The 16120-nt window shown below is 42.3% G+C and overlaps 1 protein-coding gene across 3 annotated transcripts in view; it reads left to right on the plus strand.

Annotated features, from left to right (window-relative positions):
- The first annotated feature begins 419 nt into the window (after positions 1–419).
- The window catches only part of ARFGAP1 (ARF GTPase activating protein 1), a 44300-nt gene continuing 28599 nt past the window's right edge, over positions 420–16120 (plus strand). Inside the window, exons 1-2 of one of the 3 annotated variants that reach the window (XM_081949750.1) lie at positions 420–645; positions 13645–13708. In XM_081949750.1, coding sequence (XP_081805876.1) covers positions 13649–13708 — 60 coding nt within the window. In that variant the 5' untranslated portion in view covers positions 420–645; positions 13645–13648. The remainder of the gene's footprint in view (positions 646–13644; positions 13709–16120) is intronic. The other 2 variants (XM_081949749.1, XM_081949748.1) reach the window with 2 other exon arrangements.

Raw genomic sequence — 16120 nt, forward strand, 5'->3', positions numbered from 1 at the left:
CCTTTACACTGTCCACACCCAGCACCCCATCTACAGTTCCGGCGGTGGAGGGGCTGGACTAGATGACCTCCAAGGTCCCTTCCAACTCTGCTATTCCCCTGTATTCGTCTCTAGCCAGGCACGTGTGTGAAACTCGCCTCTCGCTCACACCCGGCAATCGTCCGCGTCTCCCGACCAATGAGCGCCTCTTTCTCCCGGCTCGAGCCGGAGCCCACCAATCCGCGCGCCCGTTCCTTCGTACGTCACAGCTCTTCCTCCTATTCCTCTCACACACACACACACACAAACACCCTCGGCCGCGCCGCCCTGTCAGTCACTCCGCTCTTCCAGCGGAGGCGCGTCGTGGCGTCCTTTTGAGGCCGTGGCGGGCCCTTGGCGCATGCGCAGACCGTCTTGCGGTCTCTTCTTCTTTTTCCCCTTTCCCCCCCCCCATCCCCCTACCTCCTTCTGCTCTTTCCTCCCGGCTACCCGGAATCCTTTGCGAAGTGGCAACGTAAGCCGGTCGTGGCAAAGGCGGCGCCTGCGCAGTGAGAGGCGTTAAAAAAAGCCGGCTGAGAGGTTTCCCCGGCCGGTTGACGGACTGACGGCAAAACGGTGGTTCGCTCGCCGACTCTGGAGTAGCCGCTTCGCCCTTCGCCTAATCGGGTACGTCCCCCCGCTGAGCCCGGCTCCGGAGACAAGGCGGGGAGGCCGAGTGGGTTGCCCCCCTGCCCTTACAGCCCCCCCCCCCCGTTTCCTATGGGGGCTCCGCTTTGAATCCTGTCTCCCCTCAGGCGTCTCTGGGGAGGGAGATGGGCAAGGATCTGGCCCCCACCCCAATGGGGTTCCCTTGGGATCTGCCCAATGGCTTGGGGGGGAGAGGGTTGCCGGAGTCGTCCCCCTCCCCCCAGTTGAGTGGGAGGGCTGGTCGCCTACAAGACAGACAGGAAGTTGGGCTTCACTCCCGCAACCCTCCCCCCCACACACACTTTGAAGAAAGAGGCTGGGGAAAATAATGAATGGAAATTACCTGGGGGGGGTTTGAATGGAGGGGCGGGCAAATGTCTGCCTTCATGAATCTGCCACCAATGCATTAAAAGGGGGAGGGGGAAGAAAGGTGGGGGATCCTTGGGTTGCTCATGCTTTACACACAGACACACACACAGATTTTCACAGACACATACCTTCACACACACAGATTTTCACAGACACATATTTTCACACACACAGATTTTCACAGACACATACATACCTTCACACACACAGATTTTCACAGACACATATTTTCACCCACACAGATTTTCACAGACACATACCTTCACACACACAGATTTCCACAGACACATATTTTCACACACACATATTTTCACACACACATATTTTCACACACACAGATTTTCACAGACACATATTTTCACACACACAGATTTTCACAGACACATACCTTCACACACACAGATTTTCACAGACACATACATACTTTCACACACACACAGATTTTCACACACACATAGATTTTCACAGACACATATATACCTTCACACACAAATAGGGACTTTCACAGACACATACATACTTACACACACACTTTCACATATGCACCTTTACATACTTTCAGACACATACACTCACACATACAGAGAGACTTTCACAGACATATACACTCCACACACACACACACACACACACACTTACACAGACTTTCACAGACACACACACTGATGTTGGAATAATAGTGGGTGGCAGATTCAGGTCCTGCTTGGATGGGGAGGGGGGGGGGCTGCAGGCAAAAGATTCTGGGCAGTTTAAAGATGCCTTGAAGGAAGCGTCATCTCCAGTTTCTCATTCTTTCCCATCTTTCCTATTGGTCTTCTCTTCTTGGTTTCTTAGGATTTATCCATTGTTGTTGTGGGGAACTTATGCTTTATGATTGCAACTATGATTTATGACGTATTACTTACAGTTTATATAAGTTTCCTCTTTCCGCCATGCATTCAACACGGACAGTGATATGTGTGTGTGTGTTTGTATATGTGTATGGTGCAAGTATATAAAATAGAATAGAACAGAACAGAATAGAATAGAATTCTTTATTGGCCAAGTGTGATTGGACACACAAGGAATTTGCCTTTGGTGCCTAGGCTCTCAGTGTACATAAAAAGACAAGATACATTTGCCAAGAATCACAAGGTACAACACTTAATGATAGTCATAGGGTACAAATAAGCAACCAGGAAACTATGTATGTATATAGATGCGTATAGTTGTGTTAATATGTGTGTTTGGGTACATGTGCACTTTCCCTTAAGAGCAGGCAACAGAATTTCATTATTAGGGTGGGCCATTGCGTTTACAGTAAAAAAAAAAGACAACAAAGTTATCTTATAAATACACTGTGAGCTTATGCACCGGAGATGAATGCCTTGTGTTTCCCATCACACTTGGCCAATAAAAGAATTATATTCTATTCAACAGGGAGTTCTTGACTTACAACTGTTTGTTTAGCGACCATTCAAAGTTACAACAGCGCTGGAAAAAGAAGGCCCGTTTTTTACACCTACAACCTTTGCAGCATCCCCATGATCATGTGATCAAAATTCAGACGCTTGGCAACTGGTTCATACTTACGACTGTTGCAGCTTCTCAGGGTAGCATGATCCCCTTTTGCAACCTACAAGCAAAGTCAATGGGGAAATCCAGATTCACTTCACAAACAGGTTACTAACTTATCAACTGCAGTTAGTAGATGGAAGGAAATGAAGTTATTTAGCTTTGGAGATGTTGAGATGAAAAAGATGTTGGGGCAATATGATAATATTTTTGGAAAAGTATCAGGTCTCAGAGTCTTCTCCAGCACCACAATCCAAAAGCATCTGGGCTCAGCCTTCCTTATGGTCCAACTCTCATACCCATACATTACTACTGGGAAAACTATAGCTTTGACTATATGGACTTTTGTCTGCAAGGTGATGTCTCTGCTTTTTAATATGCTATCTAGGTTTGCCATAGCTTAGTTTTGTTTGGTTTAATGTTTGTTTATAATGGATGGTTGTACCAGATAGCTCCTCCTCCTTCCATCCAATCTGGAAATAAGAAGGAATTTCCCAACAGTGAGAATCCTTAATCAATGGAACAGTTTGCCTCCTGGAGTTGTGGATGTTCAATTGCTGGAGGATTGTAAGAAAAGATTGGACAACCATATGTCCAAGATGGTATAAGGGCACCTATGGGGTTAGACTAGAAGACCTCCAAGGTCCCTTCCAGCCCCGTGATTCATTTTGCTGAGTTTTTTCTGAAACCGACCTGTTCAATTGATGTATACTGTAACTTCATATTACATCCCTCAGGCAAAACTGGAAAGATAGGAGTTGGGTCCTGGTTTAAATTTAATTTTTTTTTTAAAAGAGGGACTAGGGGAGACATGATAGCAGTCTTCCAATATCTCAGGGGCTGCCCCAAAGAAGAGGGAGTCAAACTATTTTCCAAGGCACCTGAGGGTAGAACAAGAAGCAATGAGTGGAAACTAATCAAGGAGAGAAGCAACTTAGAACTGAGGAGAAACTTCCTGACAGTTAGAACAATTTATCAGGGGAACAACTTGCCTCCAGAAGTTGTGAATGCTCCAACACTGGAAGTGTTTAAAAAGATGTTCGATAACCATTTGTCTGAAGTGGTGTAAGGTTTCCTGCCTAAGCAGGGGGTTGGACTAGAAGACCTCCAAGGTCCCTTCCAACTCTGTTATTCTATTCTATTCTATTCTAGAAACTCGAGATCTGTGTTTTTTTCTTCCGAATTATGGACGAATGCATTTAAGTAACAAAGTAACTTTTGATTTATGGTTCTTTTAGAAAAAAATAAATCCTAATAGTAGAAGCACTTTGAGAGCAGAACTGTCAATGTAAAAAATTGTCTCAGCTCCTTTCACTGAATGTGCCCAAGTGAAGTCAAGGTGACCATTTATCTCGGATACAGGTAGTCCTCGAGTTACAACAGTTCATTTAGTGGCCATTCAGTTACAACTGCACTGAAAAAAGTGATTTATGACCGTTTCTCACACTTATGACCTTTGTAGCATCCCTATCATCATGTGATCAAAGTTCAGCTGCTTGGCAACTGACTCATACTTATGATTGTTGCTGTGTCCTACGGTCATGTGATCATATTTGCAATTTTTTTTGACAAGCAAAATCAATGAGGAAGCCAGATTCATTTAACTGTGTTACTAACTTATCAAACTGTGGTGATTCACTTAACTGTAGCAAGAAAGGTCGTAAAATGGGCCAAAATCCACTTAACAAATGTCTTACTTAACAACAAAAATGTGGGGCTCAATTGTGGTTGTAAGTCGAGAACTACCTGTACTGAATAATCTGGATTCCTGCACTAGGTAGGAGCTGAAATTCAGTTGATCAGATGATGTGTCTTCCTGATTTTGTGGTGAAAAGCAACATTTTGTGGTGAAAGGAAAGATGTTGAGACTCTGGAAAGAATGCAGCGAAGAGCAACAAAAATAAACATATCTTTGGTTGAAATATCTTTTAAAACATATGAAGAGTGATTGCAGGAACTGGGTATGTCTAGTTTAATGAAAAGAAGGACTAGGGGAGACATGATAGCAGTGTTCCAATATCTCAGGGGTTGCCACAAAGAAGAGGGAGTCAAACTATTCTCCAAAGCACCTGAGGGTAGAACAAGAAGTAATGGGTGGAAACTAATCAAGGAGAGAAGCAACTTAGAAATGAGGAGAAATTTCCTGACAGTTAGAACAATTAATCAATGGAACAGAAGTTGCCTCCAGAAGTTGTATATGCTCCAGCACTGGAAGTTTTTAAGATGATGTTTGATAACTATTTTATTGAAGTGGTGTAGGGTTTCCTGCCTAGTCAGGGGGTTGGACTAGAAGACCTCCAAGGTGCCTTCCAACTCTGTTATTCTATATTCTATTCTTCAAAGCACCTGAAGGCAGGACAAGAAGCAATGGGTGGTAACTAATCAAGGAGAGAAGCAACCTAGAACTAAGAAGAAATTTGCTGACAGTTAGAACAATTAATTAGTGGAATAGCTCGCTTCCTGAAGTTGTGGGTACTCCAGCAGTGGAGATTTTAAAGAAGAGAATGGACAATCATTTGTCTGAAATGATACAGGGTTACTTGCTTGAATAGGAGGTTGGATTAGAAGACCTCCAAGATCCCTTCCAATCTGTTATTCTGTACTGTTATGATTGGTTTTGAGGGACATTTATAATTGAGGGTTTTCAACCCTGAACTACAAATATTCTCCTTTATTGGTAATTTTTTCATTCTATGGAGGTTTCCAGTAGTGCCCACTACAGTGCTCATCATTCCCAGCCAGACTTCATCAATGGAGATCAGACCCTCCTTATGTGCTCAGTATCTTGCTTATGCTGGCTTGAATTGAAATTCAAAACTTATGTTGGAAAAAGTTGGGCAGATCTGGCTAAAAAAATGGCTGCATTTGTGCCATACAGGTATCTGCATTTGTGCAACATATGACACTTGGTCACTATACTGTGACCATATGTCATATACATATGTATACATATGTCATATACATATGACATTTTACTACGCAACCCATGCTGGCTGGGGAATTCTGGGAGTTGAAGTCCACACACCACGGAGTTCCCAAGATTGAAAAACACTGCCTTAGTGACTGTTCAAATCCTTAGAAATACTTTAATATCTTGCGCTTTTAGAAGTTATTTAAGTATGTAAATAATTTTAGGTATGTATTTATACCCCATACGGACACGGTGGCTCAGTGGCTAAGACACTGAGCTTGTCAATCAGAAAGGTCAGCTGTTTGAATCCCTAGTGCCGCGTAATGGAGTGAGCTCCCATTCCTTGTCCCAGCTTCTGCCAACCTAGCAGTTCGAAAGCATATAAAATGCAAGTAGAAAAATAGGAACCACCTTTGGTGGGAAGGTAACAGCGTTCCCTGCGCCTTCGGCTTTTAGTCATGCTGGCCGCATGACCACAGACAGCGCTGGCTCTTTGGCTTTGAAACGGAGATGGGCACTGCCCCCTAGAGTTGGGAACGTCTAGCACATATGTGCGAGGGAAACCTTTACGTTTATTTATATCCCACCATTACTATTTTTATAAATAACTCAAGGTGGCAAACATAACCTACTTTTTCTTTTCTCTGGTTTTTCCCCCAATCACCTTGTAAGGTGTGTTGGGTTGATAAAGTTTGTGACTGAGCCAAAGTTTGTGGCCTCTTGCCTTCATTTCTTAGAAACTTCTGGTTATTACACAGGTTGTACGTTTCTAAAAGGAAATGTGATGACCTTGCCGATAACCAGGCCATTCGTCAGCACACTTGTCTTTTTAGACACTTATGACACAGAGATGATATCCAGGAGGAAAAGTGATGTAAATCAATCTTAAGGCTTTCAAGTCTTTTCTGTCTGGTTGGCATTGTACTTCAACCCTCAAAGTCGGTAACATTTTTTACGGATGAAATTTTTTCCATTTATTGGTTTTATAATTCTTGAGACCGAGGCCCATGCTGAGTATTAAAAATAAGGCATGCAAAAAGAATACAATTGACTTTTACCTAAGCTTCTAATCTTTTGAAAATCTGAAGCATGTAGTTCCCATACCGAGCATTTTCTAAAGTGTTTGGTACAGCATTGTTTAGTTAACAGGTGCTGATTCAGTTACAGGGCCAATACATCTGTGCCTGCTCTCTTTCTTGACGAAAAACGCAAGTCTGAATCATTGGCACCAACTCTTGCCAGTTCAAAGGATCATTTAAAGGGAGAAACTCAAAGCAGATAATTTTTTTACATACAGCGGAATTGTGTGAATAATCCATTTGGTATCTGTAGCTGGTTCTTTTTCATGTATTCTTCTTCTCCACCAAGTATTCTCTTTGAAATAGATAGCATGGTGGATTTTTATTTTTATTTTTTAAAAACCTCCGTTCAATCGTGTCGAATTCTTGGAGACCACCTGCACAGGTTCCCTGAGGTTTTCTTGGCAAGGTTTTTGAGAAGTAGTTTGCCATTCCCTCCTTCCTAGGGCTGAGAGAAAGTGGCTGGCCTAAGGTCACCCAGCAAGTTTTGTGCTAAGGCTAGAACTCCCGGTCTCCTGATTTCTAGCTTGATGCCTTAACCATGACACCGACTGGTCTTCCCAACATGGCATATACTTAAGTAGTATGTCTGTGCAAGCAGAGGTTTTTAAGCTACTCATATGTCTAGTTAGAGGAGTGGTGCAGTGGCCTAGAGGTGGAGCTCTTGCCTCACCATCAGAAGGCTGTGAGTTCGATCCTAAGTAGAGGCAGATATTTCTCTCTCTGGGCACACTGAGAATATATCTGTTGAACAAAACTCTGCATTGGTGACAGGAAGGGCATCTGGCCATTAAAACACTCTGCTAGCTCCAATCAATAGCCCAGACTCCACCCTGCAAGGGATTTGGGGGTCGTTAAAAGATGATGATGATGATATGTCTAGTCAGTGGTTTGAGATCCCAAAAACCATAACTGCTTTGAAGTCTTGGTGGCTTAAAATTAAGAGCAACAAATAGAAGCACCAGAATTATGTGCTGCCCGCAATCAGTTCATGGTTACCAATTAATTTGAAACAGGAATGATAAGGGTGAAAAATAAAGAACTTCGCTTCTGAATAGTATATTGGTAGTCTTCGACTTACGAACGCAATTGAGCTCAAAGTATCTGTTGCTAAGTGAGACAGTTGTTAAGTGAGTTTTGCCCCACTTTACGGCCTTTCTTGCCACAGTTATTAAGTGAATCATGCCATTGTTAAGTTAGTAATGCAGTTGTTAAGTGAATCTGGCTTCCCCATTGACTTTGCTTGTGAGAAGGTTGCAAAAGGGGATCACGACCCCGGGACACTGCAACCGTCATAAGTGTGAATCAGTATACTTACATCCATTATTTGGATGTCAGCCAAATATCCAAATTTTTGATCATGTGACCATGGGAAGGCTGCCACGGTTGTACATGTGAAAATTTGTCATAGGTCACTTTTTTCAGTGCTATTGTAACTTTGAATGGTCCCTAAATGAACCATTCATTTAGTAAGTAGAAGCCTACCTGAATAGGAAAACATATTTGCCAGGTGAGCAGATGTCTATGGAGAGTCTAAGTTATCTCGGTCATGGTTGTCCCAAAGGTGCTTTGTTCAAGAGGCAACTGGATTTTTTTTTCCTATGTCAGGGGTGTCCAAACTTGGGAACTTTAAGACTTGTGGACTTCAACTCCCAGAATTCCCCAGCCAGGGCTGGGGAATTCTGGGAGTTGAAGTCCACAAGTCTTAAAGTTCTCGAGTTTGGACACCCCTGTCCTATGTCAACATTGATCAGCCCTCCCTCAAGAGAGGGGAAGGGATACGACATCATCTATCTCCAGTCTACAACACGGTCCTTTCAGCAGTTCCCAGAAGGCTCCACACCCATTTGCACTACTCAGGTGACCCTGAGGGCACAGATAAACCTCTCACTTGACACACCCACACCTGAAGCCCTTATAAACAGAAGAACACTGACACTGACATCTCCTAAACTCTGTGAAGGATGTTAACTAAATGTTCGGAAACCTCTACCCACAAGCTCAGAGAACGAACCTTCACCGAGCTATATAGATATTCGCCACTATTGTAAAACTCCAAGCGGCCTCAACGGCTCTTTAAAAAGGATGCAAATGACCAGCTGTCTGCAAGGAGTATAAATCCTTCCATTCCCTATCATCCTTTGGTCAGAGCTGAAGAAGCTTCTTGGATGAGAAGCAAAACGTCTTCAAAGAAAAACCAGAAAGCCCAGTTGCCTCTTGAAAAAGCATCCTTGGGACATAACGCGAGCAGATGTTACCATGGCTAATTTAGATTTCTGTTGCAGTAGAACAAGTGGTTCTTAAATTGTGGGCAATTACCACCAAACAGCAGTCTCATAGAACATGTATGAACAGTTCTCCTACGCTAGCAGACTACAATTGATTATCATTTTAAAATTTGTCAGGACTCGGACTGTGGCTGTGGTGGCACAGTGGTTAGAGTGGAGTATTGCAGACGACTTCTGCTGGCTGCCGATTGCCAACAGTTTGGCAGTTCGAATCTCACCAAGGTTGAGACTCAGCCTTCCGTCCTTCCGAGGTCGGTGAAATAAGGACCCAGATTGTTGGGGGCAATATGCTGACTCTGCAAATGGCTTAGAGAGGGCTGGAAAGCACTGTGAAGTGGTATATAACTTCTATTGCTACTGCTGCAGTAAATGGGCTACGTCCCATTCTGGGGAGATCAATACAAGCCTTAAACTAGCTAAAAGTGAAATTAAACCTGTCCTGTTAGGTTTGTCATCTGGCCGCGAGGGAAGTACTTCATAGAAAAGCAACTAGCTATTCTGAAAGTACAAGTAGTCCTTGACTTAAAAAATGTTCATTTAACAACTATTTGAAATTACAAGGTTCCTGAAAAAAGGGAATCACAAGCAGTCCTCACACAACCGTGATCAAAATTCAGGCACATGACTCCTGGCATGTATTTACCATGATTGCAGCATCCTGGGGTCATATGATCTCCCTTTGTGATTTTTCAAGCCAGCTTCCACCAAGCAAATAGATGGGGAAGCCAGATTCACTTAACGGCCATGTCATTCACTTAAGAACTGCAGGGATTTGCTTAGCAATCGTGGCACAAAAGTGTAAACTTGCACATGATTCGTTTAACAACCACCTTACTTAGCAATGGCAATTCTGGCTCCCAATTGTAGTCGTAAGTTGAGTACCACTTCTGTTGCATATTCTTTCTTCTTAAAAAAATGTGGGAATAAATTATTTTCTGTTTTCATACCAAACTAAATACAGGTAGTCCTCGATCTATGACAGTTCATTTAGTGACCGTTCGAAGTTACAATAGCACTGAAAAAAGGTGACTTTACGACCATTTTACGTCCACACTTGTGACCATAGCAGCATCCCTATGATCACGTCATTTACATTTGGATGCTTGACAACTGACTCACATTTATGACATTTGCAGTGTCCTAAAGATCCCCTTGTGCAATCTTCTGACAAGCAAAGTTAATGGGGAAGCCAGGTTCACTTAACAACTGTATTACTAATTTAAGAATTGCAGTGATTCACTTAACAAATGTGGTGAGAAAAATGGTAAAATGGAGGCAAATTCACTTAACGAATTTCTCACTGAACAACATAAATGTTGGGCTTAATTGTGGTCGCAAGCTGAGGATTACCTGTATTCAGGAAATAGCGACAAAGAACGTTTTAACTAAAAATAGCTTTACTATAGTCCAAGCTGTGTGCGTTTTTCTCGATTAGCTGTCAGAGTTTTTTTTTTTATCTGAAATCGGTTTTTAGGAACCCTGTTGTTGTACAATAGTGTGGCGTTAAATAAACATCTTGTAAATTCTCCTCACTCATTGCTTGGAAATAGGATTTTTATTTTATTTTATTTACGATTTTCCTTTTAAACCCGTCGCCAAAATCTTCTTTCTGCTACACTTTTATGCTTCACTGTCTCTGGGTATCTGGTAAGAGCAGCTTAGCAACCCACCCACAGAGTTCCTTCAAGCATACAATTTCAAATTGCCCTTGTAATGTATGATGCAATATGTATCATACACGGGGGAGCACCAGAAACCGAAAGAGCAGCTCCCCGGCGCACACATGCAGGGAAGCGCCGGAAACAGGAAGAGCAGTTCCCCGGCACGAATGTGTGCACTGGAAAGTTGAGCTTCTGGTTTCTAGCACACATGTGCTTGCAATGACCAGTTGGCCGACGTGTGCATGTGCACCAGGGAGCTGCTCTTCCAGTTTCTGGCGTTCCAGTGTGCACGAAAACCAGCTGACCGGGGGCGCATGTGCACGCCGGAACCTGGAAGAGCAGTGGGCGACGGCTGGCGTGCCCAGAGAGATGGCTCTGCATGCCACTTCCAGCACGCATGCCATAGGTTCGCCATCACAAACCTAGGTGTCCAGAAGAAGTCCTGTAACGGGTTCAACTACTGCAGTGTACGTTCCTCATAAAGATTTGGGGTTCCTTTCATTTCACTGCAGTCGGTTTTGTAAAGTTTTAATTGCCTTGTTTCGTTAAAAGAAGAAAGATACCACTGAGAGGTAGCCAAAAATAATGGAGTCTAATTCTCTTCGTCTCGTCCTCTCTGCTCTTTTTCTTTTTTGGCAAGCCTCCATATATTCCACAAAGCTTAGCACCTTGACAGCTCTTTGATTGTAGCAGTCATTTCAAAGAAATGACAGCTTCAAATCTGAAACATAGACAAGTTGTGCCACGAAGTCACCTTTCTGAACCCGTCCCGGCGCCTGTTCTTTCAGATTGTACAGGTTTCCTTGGGAAATAACTGATTGACTGCCCAGATTTATTTTGATTTTAGGTCTTTGTAGTTTCAGTTTGGGGCAGATCCAAGCAGCCTGCAGCAAAAAGTAGCAACGATAATCAGCAGCATCTAAATTGACATGTAAATAAATAAGCGCATCTTCATAACCTCAATTCCACAGGAACCTCCTCATCAGACCATTATTAATATATGTTAAGTAATTAAGCTCCCCGTTAGAGCGAGTATGCAGAGAAGCATATAGTAGTTTACTATGTAGAAATATAGAAGTATTCAGAGTCTGGTTAACAGTCCAAGTCATATACTTGGTTCAGTAATTCAGTTATCAAAATAGTCAGTCTAACACACAAAATATAGCTAACAGTTGCAAACCACAATACCTCAGTGTAAACCAATCAGCTTCTAACAAAACAGAAAGCTAACAGCCATTCTGGCTCCCTCTTATAGCTGCTTGAGGTAACAAACCAATTACATCTCTTAAGCATTTAAAGTAACAGTAAAGTAATCATAGCTTATATACATTGCCAAGCCAAGCCTAGCGTTACATCCCTAACAATATAGCATATAAATAGTGTGATCAGTCACCTCAAGTGCAATCACTTCTCACGCCACAATGTCAAAAACTGAAAAAAAAGCCAGTTTTTAAAAAATTTCCTAAATATTAGGATCAGTTCCACCAGATGGGAATCTTTACAGAAAATGCTTGCCTTCACGTCCCTTCTCACCTTATCTCATGGGGGATAGGGGTCTCCAGCAGATGTTCTGGTTTTCTTTAAAACTTTTGCTGCATCTCTGGTTTTTATCGACAAAAAAGTGATAAAAGCCAGAAAAGCCTATGGTTTTTTAAAAAAAACCATTTTGTTGAATTACCAGTTAAAGCCTAAAACATATTGGATTTTCTCACTTGTGAATATGCGTCCTTCAAAATGGTGCCTGTGATATAAAAGTTCATTCTTTTTTAAAAATGCAAAGACAGCTATAAAAACTGTTTCATGCTGCAAGCATTTCCCATAATGTTCCACTAGAATTATTCCCTTCATCTTTTTCATTGCAGAAAGAACATTTCCCCGACAATATTTATTAAATCTTGGTTCCCTTTCAAAGTATGGTTTGCAGATTGTGATCCAAGCTAGAGAACGTGGCCTCCCCCCCCCCTTCCTATCTGGCATTAATTGTGTTTTGTCACTGCAAGTAGATCATGGTCAAAAGTACCACTTCAAGCTGCGATAGTGGGTAATGATATTAATGCTGCAATATTAATGGGAAATAATTTGTATTTGATCTCCCAGCTGCTTTTAGATTGATAAACCAGGGAATCCCTGTGACATTTGCAGCTAAACTGGAGGAGGAGAGGTAGAGCCTGGGGGTGGAGTCAAGTGAGGAATCAGCCTGGAATCCTTTCATTCTCACAAATGATCTAAGGCCAACCCTTCTTGAATGTCCATGTCAAGGGTGACTCACAAACTACCTCTTTCTGCTTGCAGCTTGACAAAGAAATTAAGGGAAGGGGGAAGTGTATGGTTGGAGAGGGAGAGAAGGAATCTATGTGAGCTGTTGCTGCCTGAAAAAATCTTGGTGACTCAAGGTCATAAGGTGAAGACTTTTGAAAGGTGCAGACCAGAGGTGGTATTCAGCAGGTTCTGACCAGTTCTGGAGAACCAGTAGTGAAAATTTTGAGTAGTTCAGAAAACCGGTAAATACTATCTCTGGCTGGCCCTGCCCTAATCTATTCTCTGCCTCTGGAGTCCCAGCTGATCGGGAGGAAATGGGGATTTTGCAGTAACCTTCTCCTGGAGTGGGAAGGAATGGAGATTTTACAGTATCCTTCCCCTGCCACACCCACCAAGCCATGCCACACCCACCAAGCCATGCCCACAAAACCGGTAGTTAAAATTTTTTTAATCCCACCACTAGTGCATACTGCTTTCCCAAAACAAAATGCCTAACGTGGATTGGTGGACACTGGGCAGCTGGGGAAGGAAAAGGGGGTTTGATTATATTGCGCTTCGTGCTAAAACTTCAGAGCTGGCTTTGCTTCTTCTGTGCCTGAATGAATCTGTCAGTAAAGTTTTACTCTTGGTAATAAAAATGTCCTAGAGTTTCTTTTGTTCTACATGCCAATGGGACAGTTGACAGCCATTGACTCTTATCTGTGGTCAATTTAGTGCTGACCGTTAGTTGACTAAATCCTTGTGTATAGGCAGGAGCAATAACTCAACTTAATGTTTGGTCCTGATTTCTTTGCGCCTGACGTAAACTCCTCTTGTTGTCTGAATTTTTGTTTGCATCAATTGCTTTTCTCCTGCAGGACCATGGCAAGTCCAAGAACAAGGAAAGTCCTTAAAGAAGTCAGAGTGCAAGATGAAAACAATGTAAGTAACTTGGATTACCTTCTCGGGCACATCATAATTAAGTGGCCATGAATCAGCTCTAGCTCATGTTAGATAATTAATGCATGTGGTTGTTATATTACACATACAAATTACTGGACCAATTTGCTGCAAAGTTATCAGTCTTTCTAATTAAATGGTATGACTTGCATTGTTTGTAAGACTATTCCTGAAAATGCCAAATATTTCTTTTTTATAAATGTACAGGTAGTCCTCGATTTACGACCACAATTGAGCCCAAAATTTCTGTTGCTAAAGGAGACATTTGTTAAGTGAGTTTTGCCCCATTTTACAACCTTTCTTGCCACTGTTGTTAAGTGAATCGCTGCAGTTGTCAAGTTAGTGGTACCGTTGTTAAGTGAATCCGGCTTCCCCATTGACTTTGCTTATCAGAGGGTCACAAAACTCTGGGATACTGCAGCCGTCATATATGTGAGTCAGTTGTCAAGCATCCCGATGTAAATCACGTGACCCTGGGGATGCTACAACGGTCATAAGGGTGCAAAATGGCCACAATGTCAGGGTTCCAAATAGCATCCAAAAGTAAATCCGAGTCAGAGACAAAAGATTCCTCAAAGTTTCAATTTATGAAGAGAGCCATGTTGGCACATCTGGGAAAACCTGAATCTGAAAGTTTCCAGTTTTTTCCCACCCAGTTGAAAGTTCAAGACCTTGCCCCCCTCACACCCACAAGTCCATCACATGGTCCAATCTTCCACTGCCCTGCTGGCAGTTTCCACCCATTCAGTTCTGGCCAGGTGCAGAGACGAAGGATGACCTTGGCTGTCTAGACGGAATGTTATTATGGCTACATCTCACCCAACTCCATATAATCCCCCCTCCCATTTTCCCACCATACAATAGTAGAAAGTGCGGCAGGCTGAAGTCCAAAAGAAAAGATGGATTGCAGGCCTGACACACAGATCTTTTTTTTTTCCAATGCCGTTCTAACTTTGAACGATCACTAAGCAAACTGCTGTAAGTGGAGGACTACCTGTAATTGTGTTGTTGTTTTTTGTTCAGTACGGACATACACATTTATTTCAGTCTTCTGGCTACATAGCCTTGTGCCCTGGTGATATAGAACAGTTAGCGCTTTTGTTGCCTATTCTCCTAAAGCTTTGAACAGTTTTATGTGATTATTTTGACTGCCCTTGGCGCTTTGCTGTTTGACAGCTGCTGTGTTGTTTTTTCCCCTTTTCACTTTCCAGTGCAGTCTCTCCCTACAGATGATTTCATAATTCTTTAATCCTGCTCGTTAAAAGTTTAATATAACCTTTTAAAAAAAACCTTTGTGGAACATATTGCGCCTCTCTTAAATCTCTTTCGTGATTACCCCAGCTGTAAATTTTCTTCGGTCTTCTTTCATAACTATTTTTGCCCTTCTTTGTTATCGTCTTCTCTTTCCCAGCATTCTTATTGAAATAATCTTTCCATGCTGTTTTCCTCCTTAGGTGTTAAGATACGTTCTCTCTTATTGTCCCATTTTGTCTTCCATCTTTTCCTAACTATTTCTTTGGAAAAACCACTTAAATCTTTTTTATCTTTGAAAGGGCTGAGAGTGAATGAGTGGTCCAAAGCCATCAAGGAAAGTTGAAAATGTGGCTGAACCTGAGTCTCTCCAGTCCTAATCCAATTTCTTAACCTTACATCATGGGTTTTTCTTTTCTGTTTTGGTTTTACAGACTCTCTTGTCTTTTTCCATAATTCTTTGGATTCTTTTTCAGACATATATGCCTTTTATCCCCAGAGCTAAGGTGGGGCTTCACTAGCAGTGGTGGCTTTTCCATCCCAAAGACCGGCCCATAGATTTCCACTGCTCTCCTCTCCTCTGTCTTCTGCACATTCGTGTGTCAGGCACTGGACCCAGCTGTTTCTCCTCTTCCTCATCAGCCACCTCCAGACCTGGGGGCTATTGACTCTCCATCTGAGGGCTGACGGATGGCCCAGGCTCCGCCTCTCTCTCTCTCTCTCTCTCTCTCTCTCTCTCTCTCTCTCTCTCTCTCTCATTGGATGATTGGATTAGATTTTCCATCTTCTGTTTCCTATTAAATGGTCAGTTTGATTCAGATGGAGTCCAGATGTAGTGCCTGCTTTTATGTTTTTCGAAGCAGTTTTCCACTATAAACACTGAATTGTCTTTACAAAGTCCATTTCTTTCATCATTGCATCTATCCAAATTTTATCGTCATCATCAATCATAACTTTCATCATTTTTAGTATTATTTCCCAGCTAGGTTTTGTACCACTCAAGGTGGCATACAAAATTTTATCTATTTATGTATTTATTTATTGAATTTATATTGCTGCCTATTTGCCCATGTTGACTCAAGGCAGTTTACAGAATATAAAACCACATTTAAAACAATAAAAACTAACAAAAAGAATCAAATT

Source organism: Natrix helvetica, assembly GCF_964273705.1.
Source record: "Natrix helvetica genome assembly, chromosome: 3".
Classification (NCBI taxonomy): Eukaryota; Metazoa; Chordata; class Lepidosauria; order Squamata; family Natricidae; genus Natrix; species Natrix helvetica.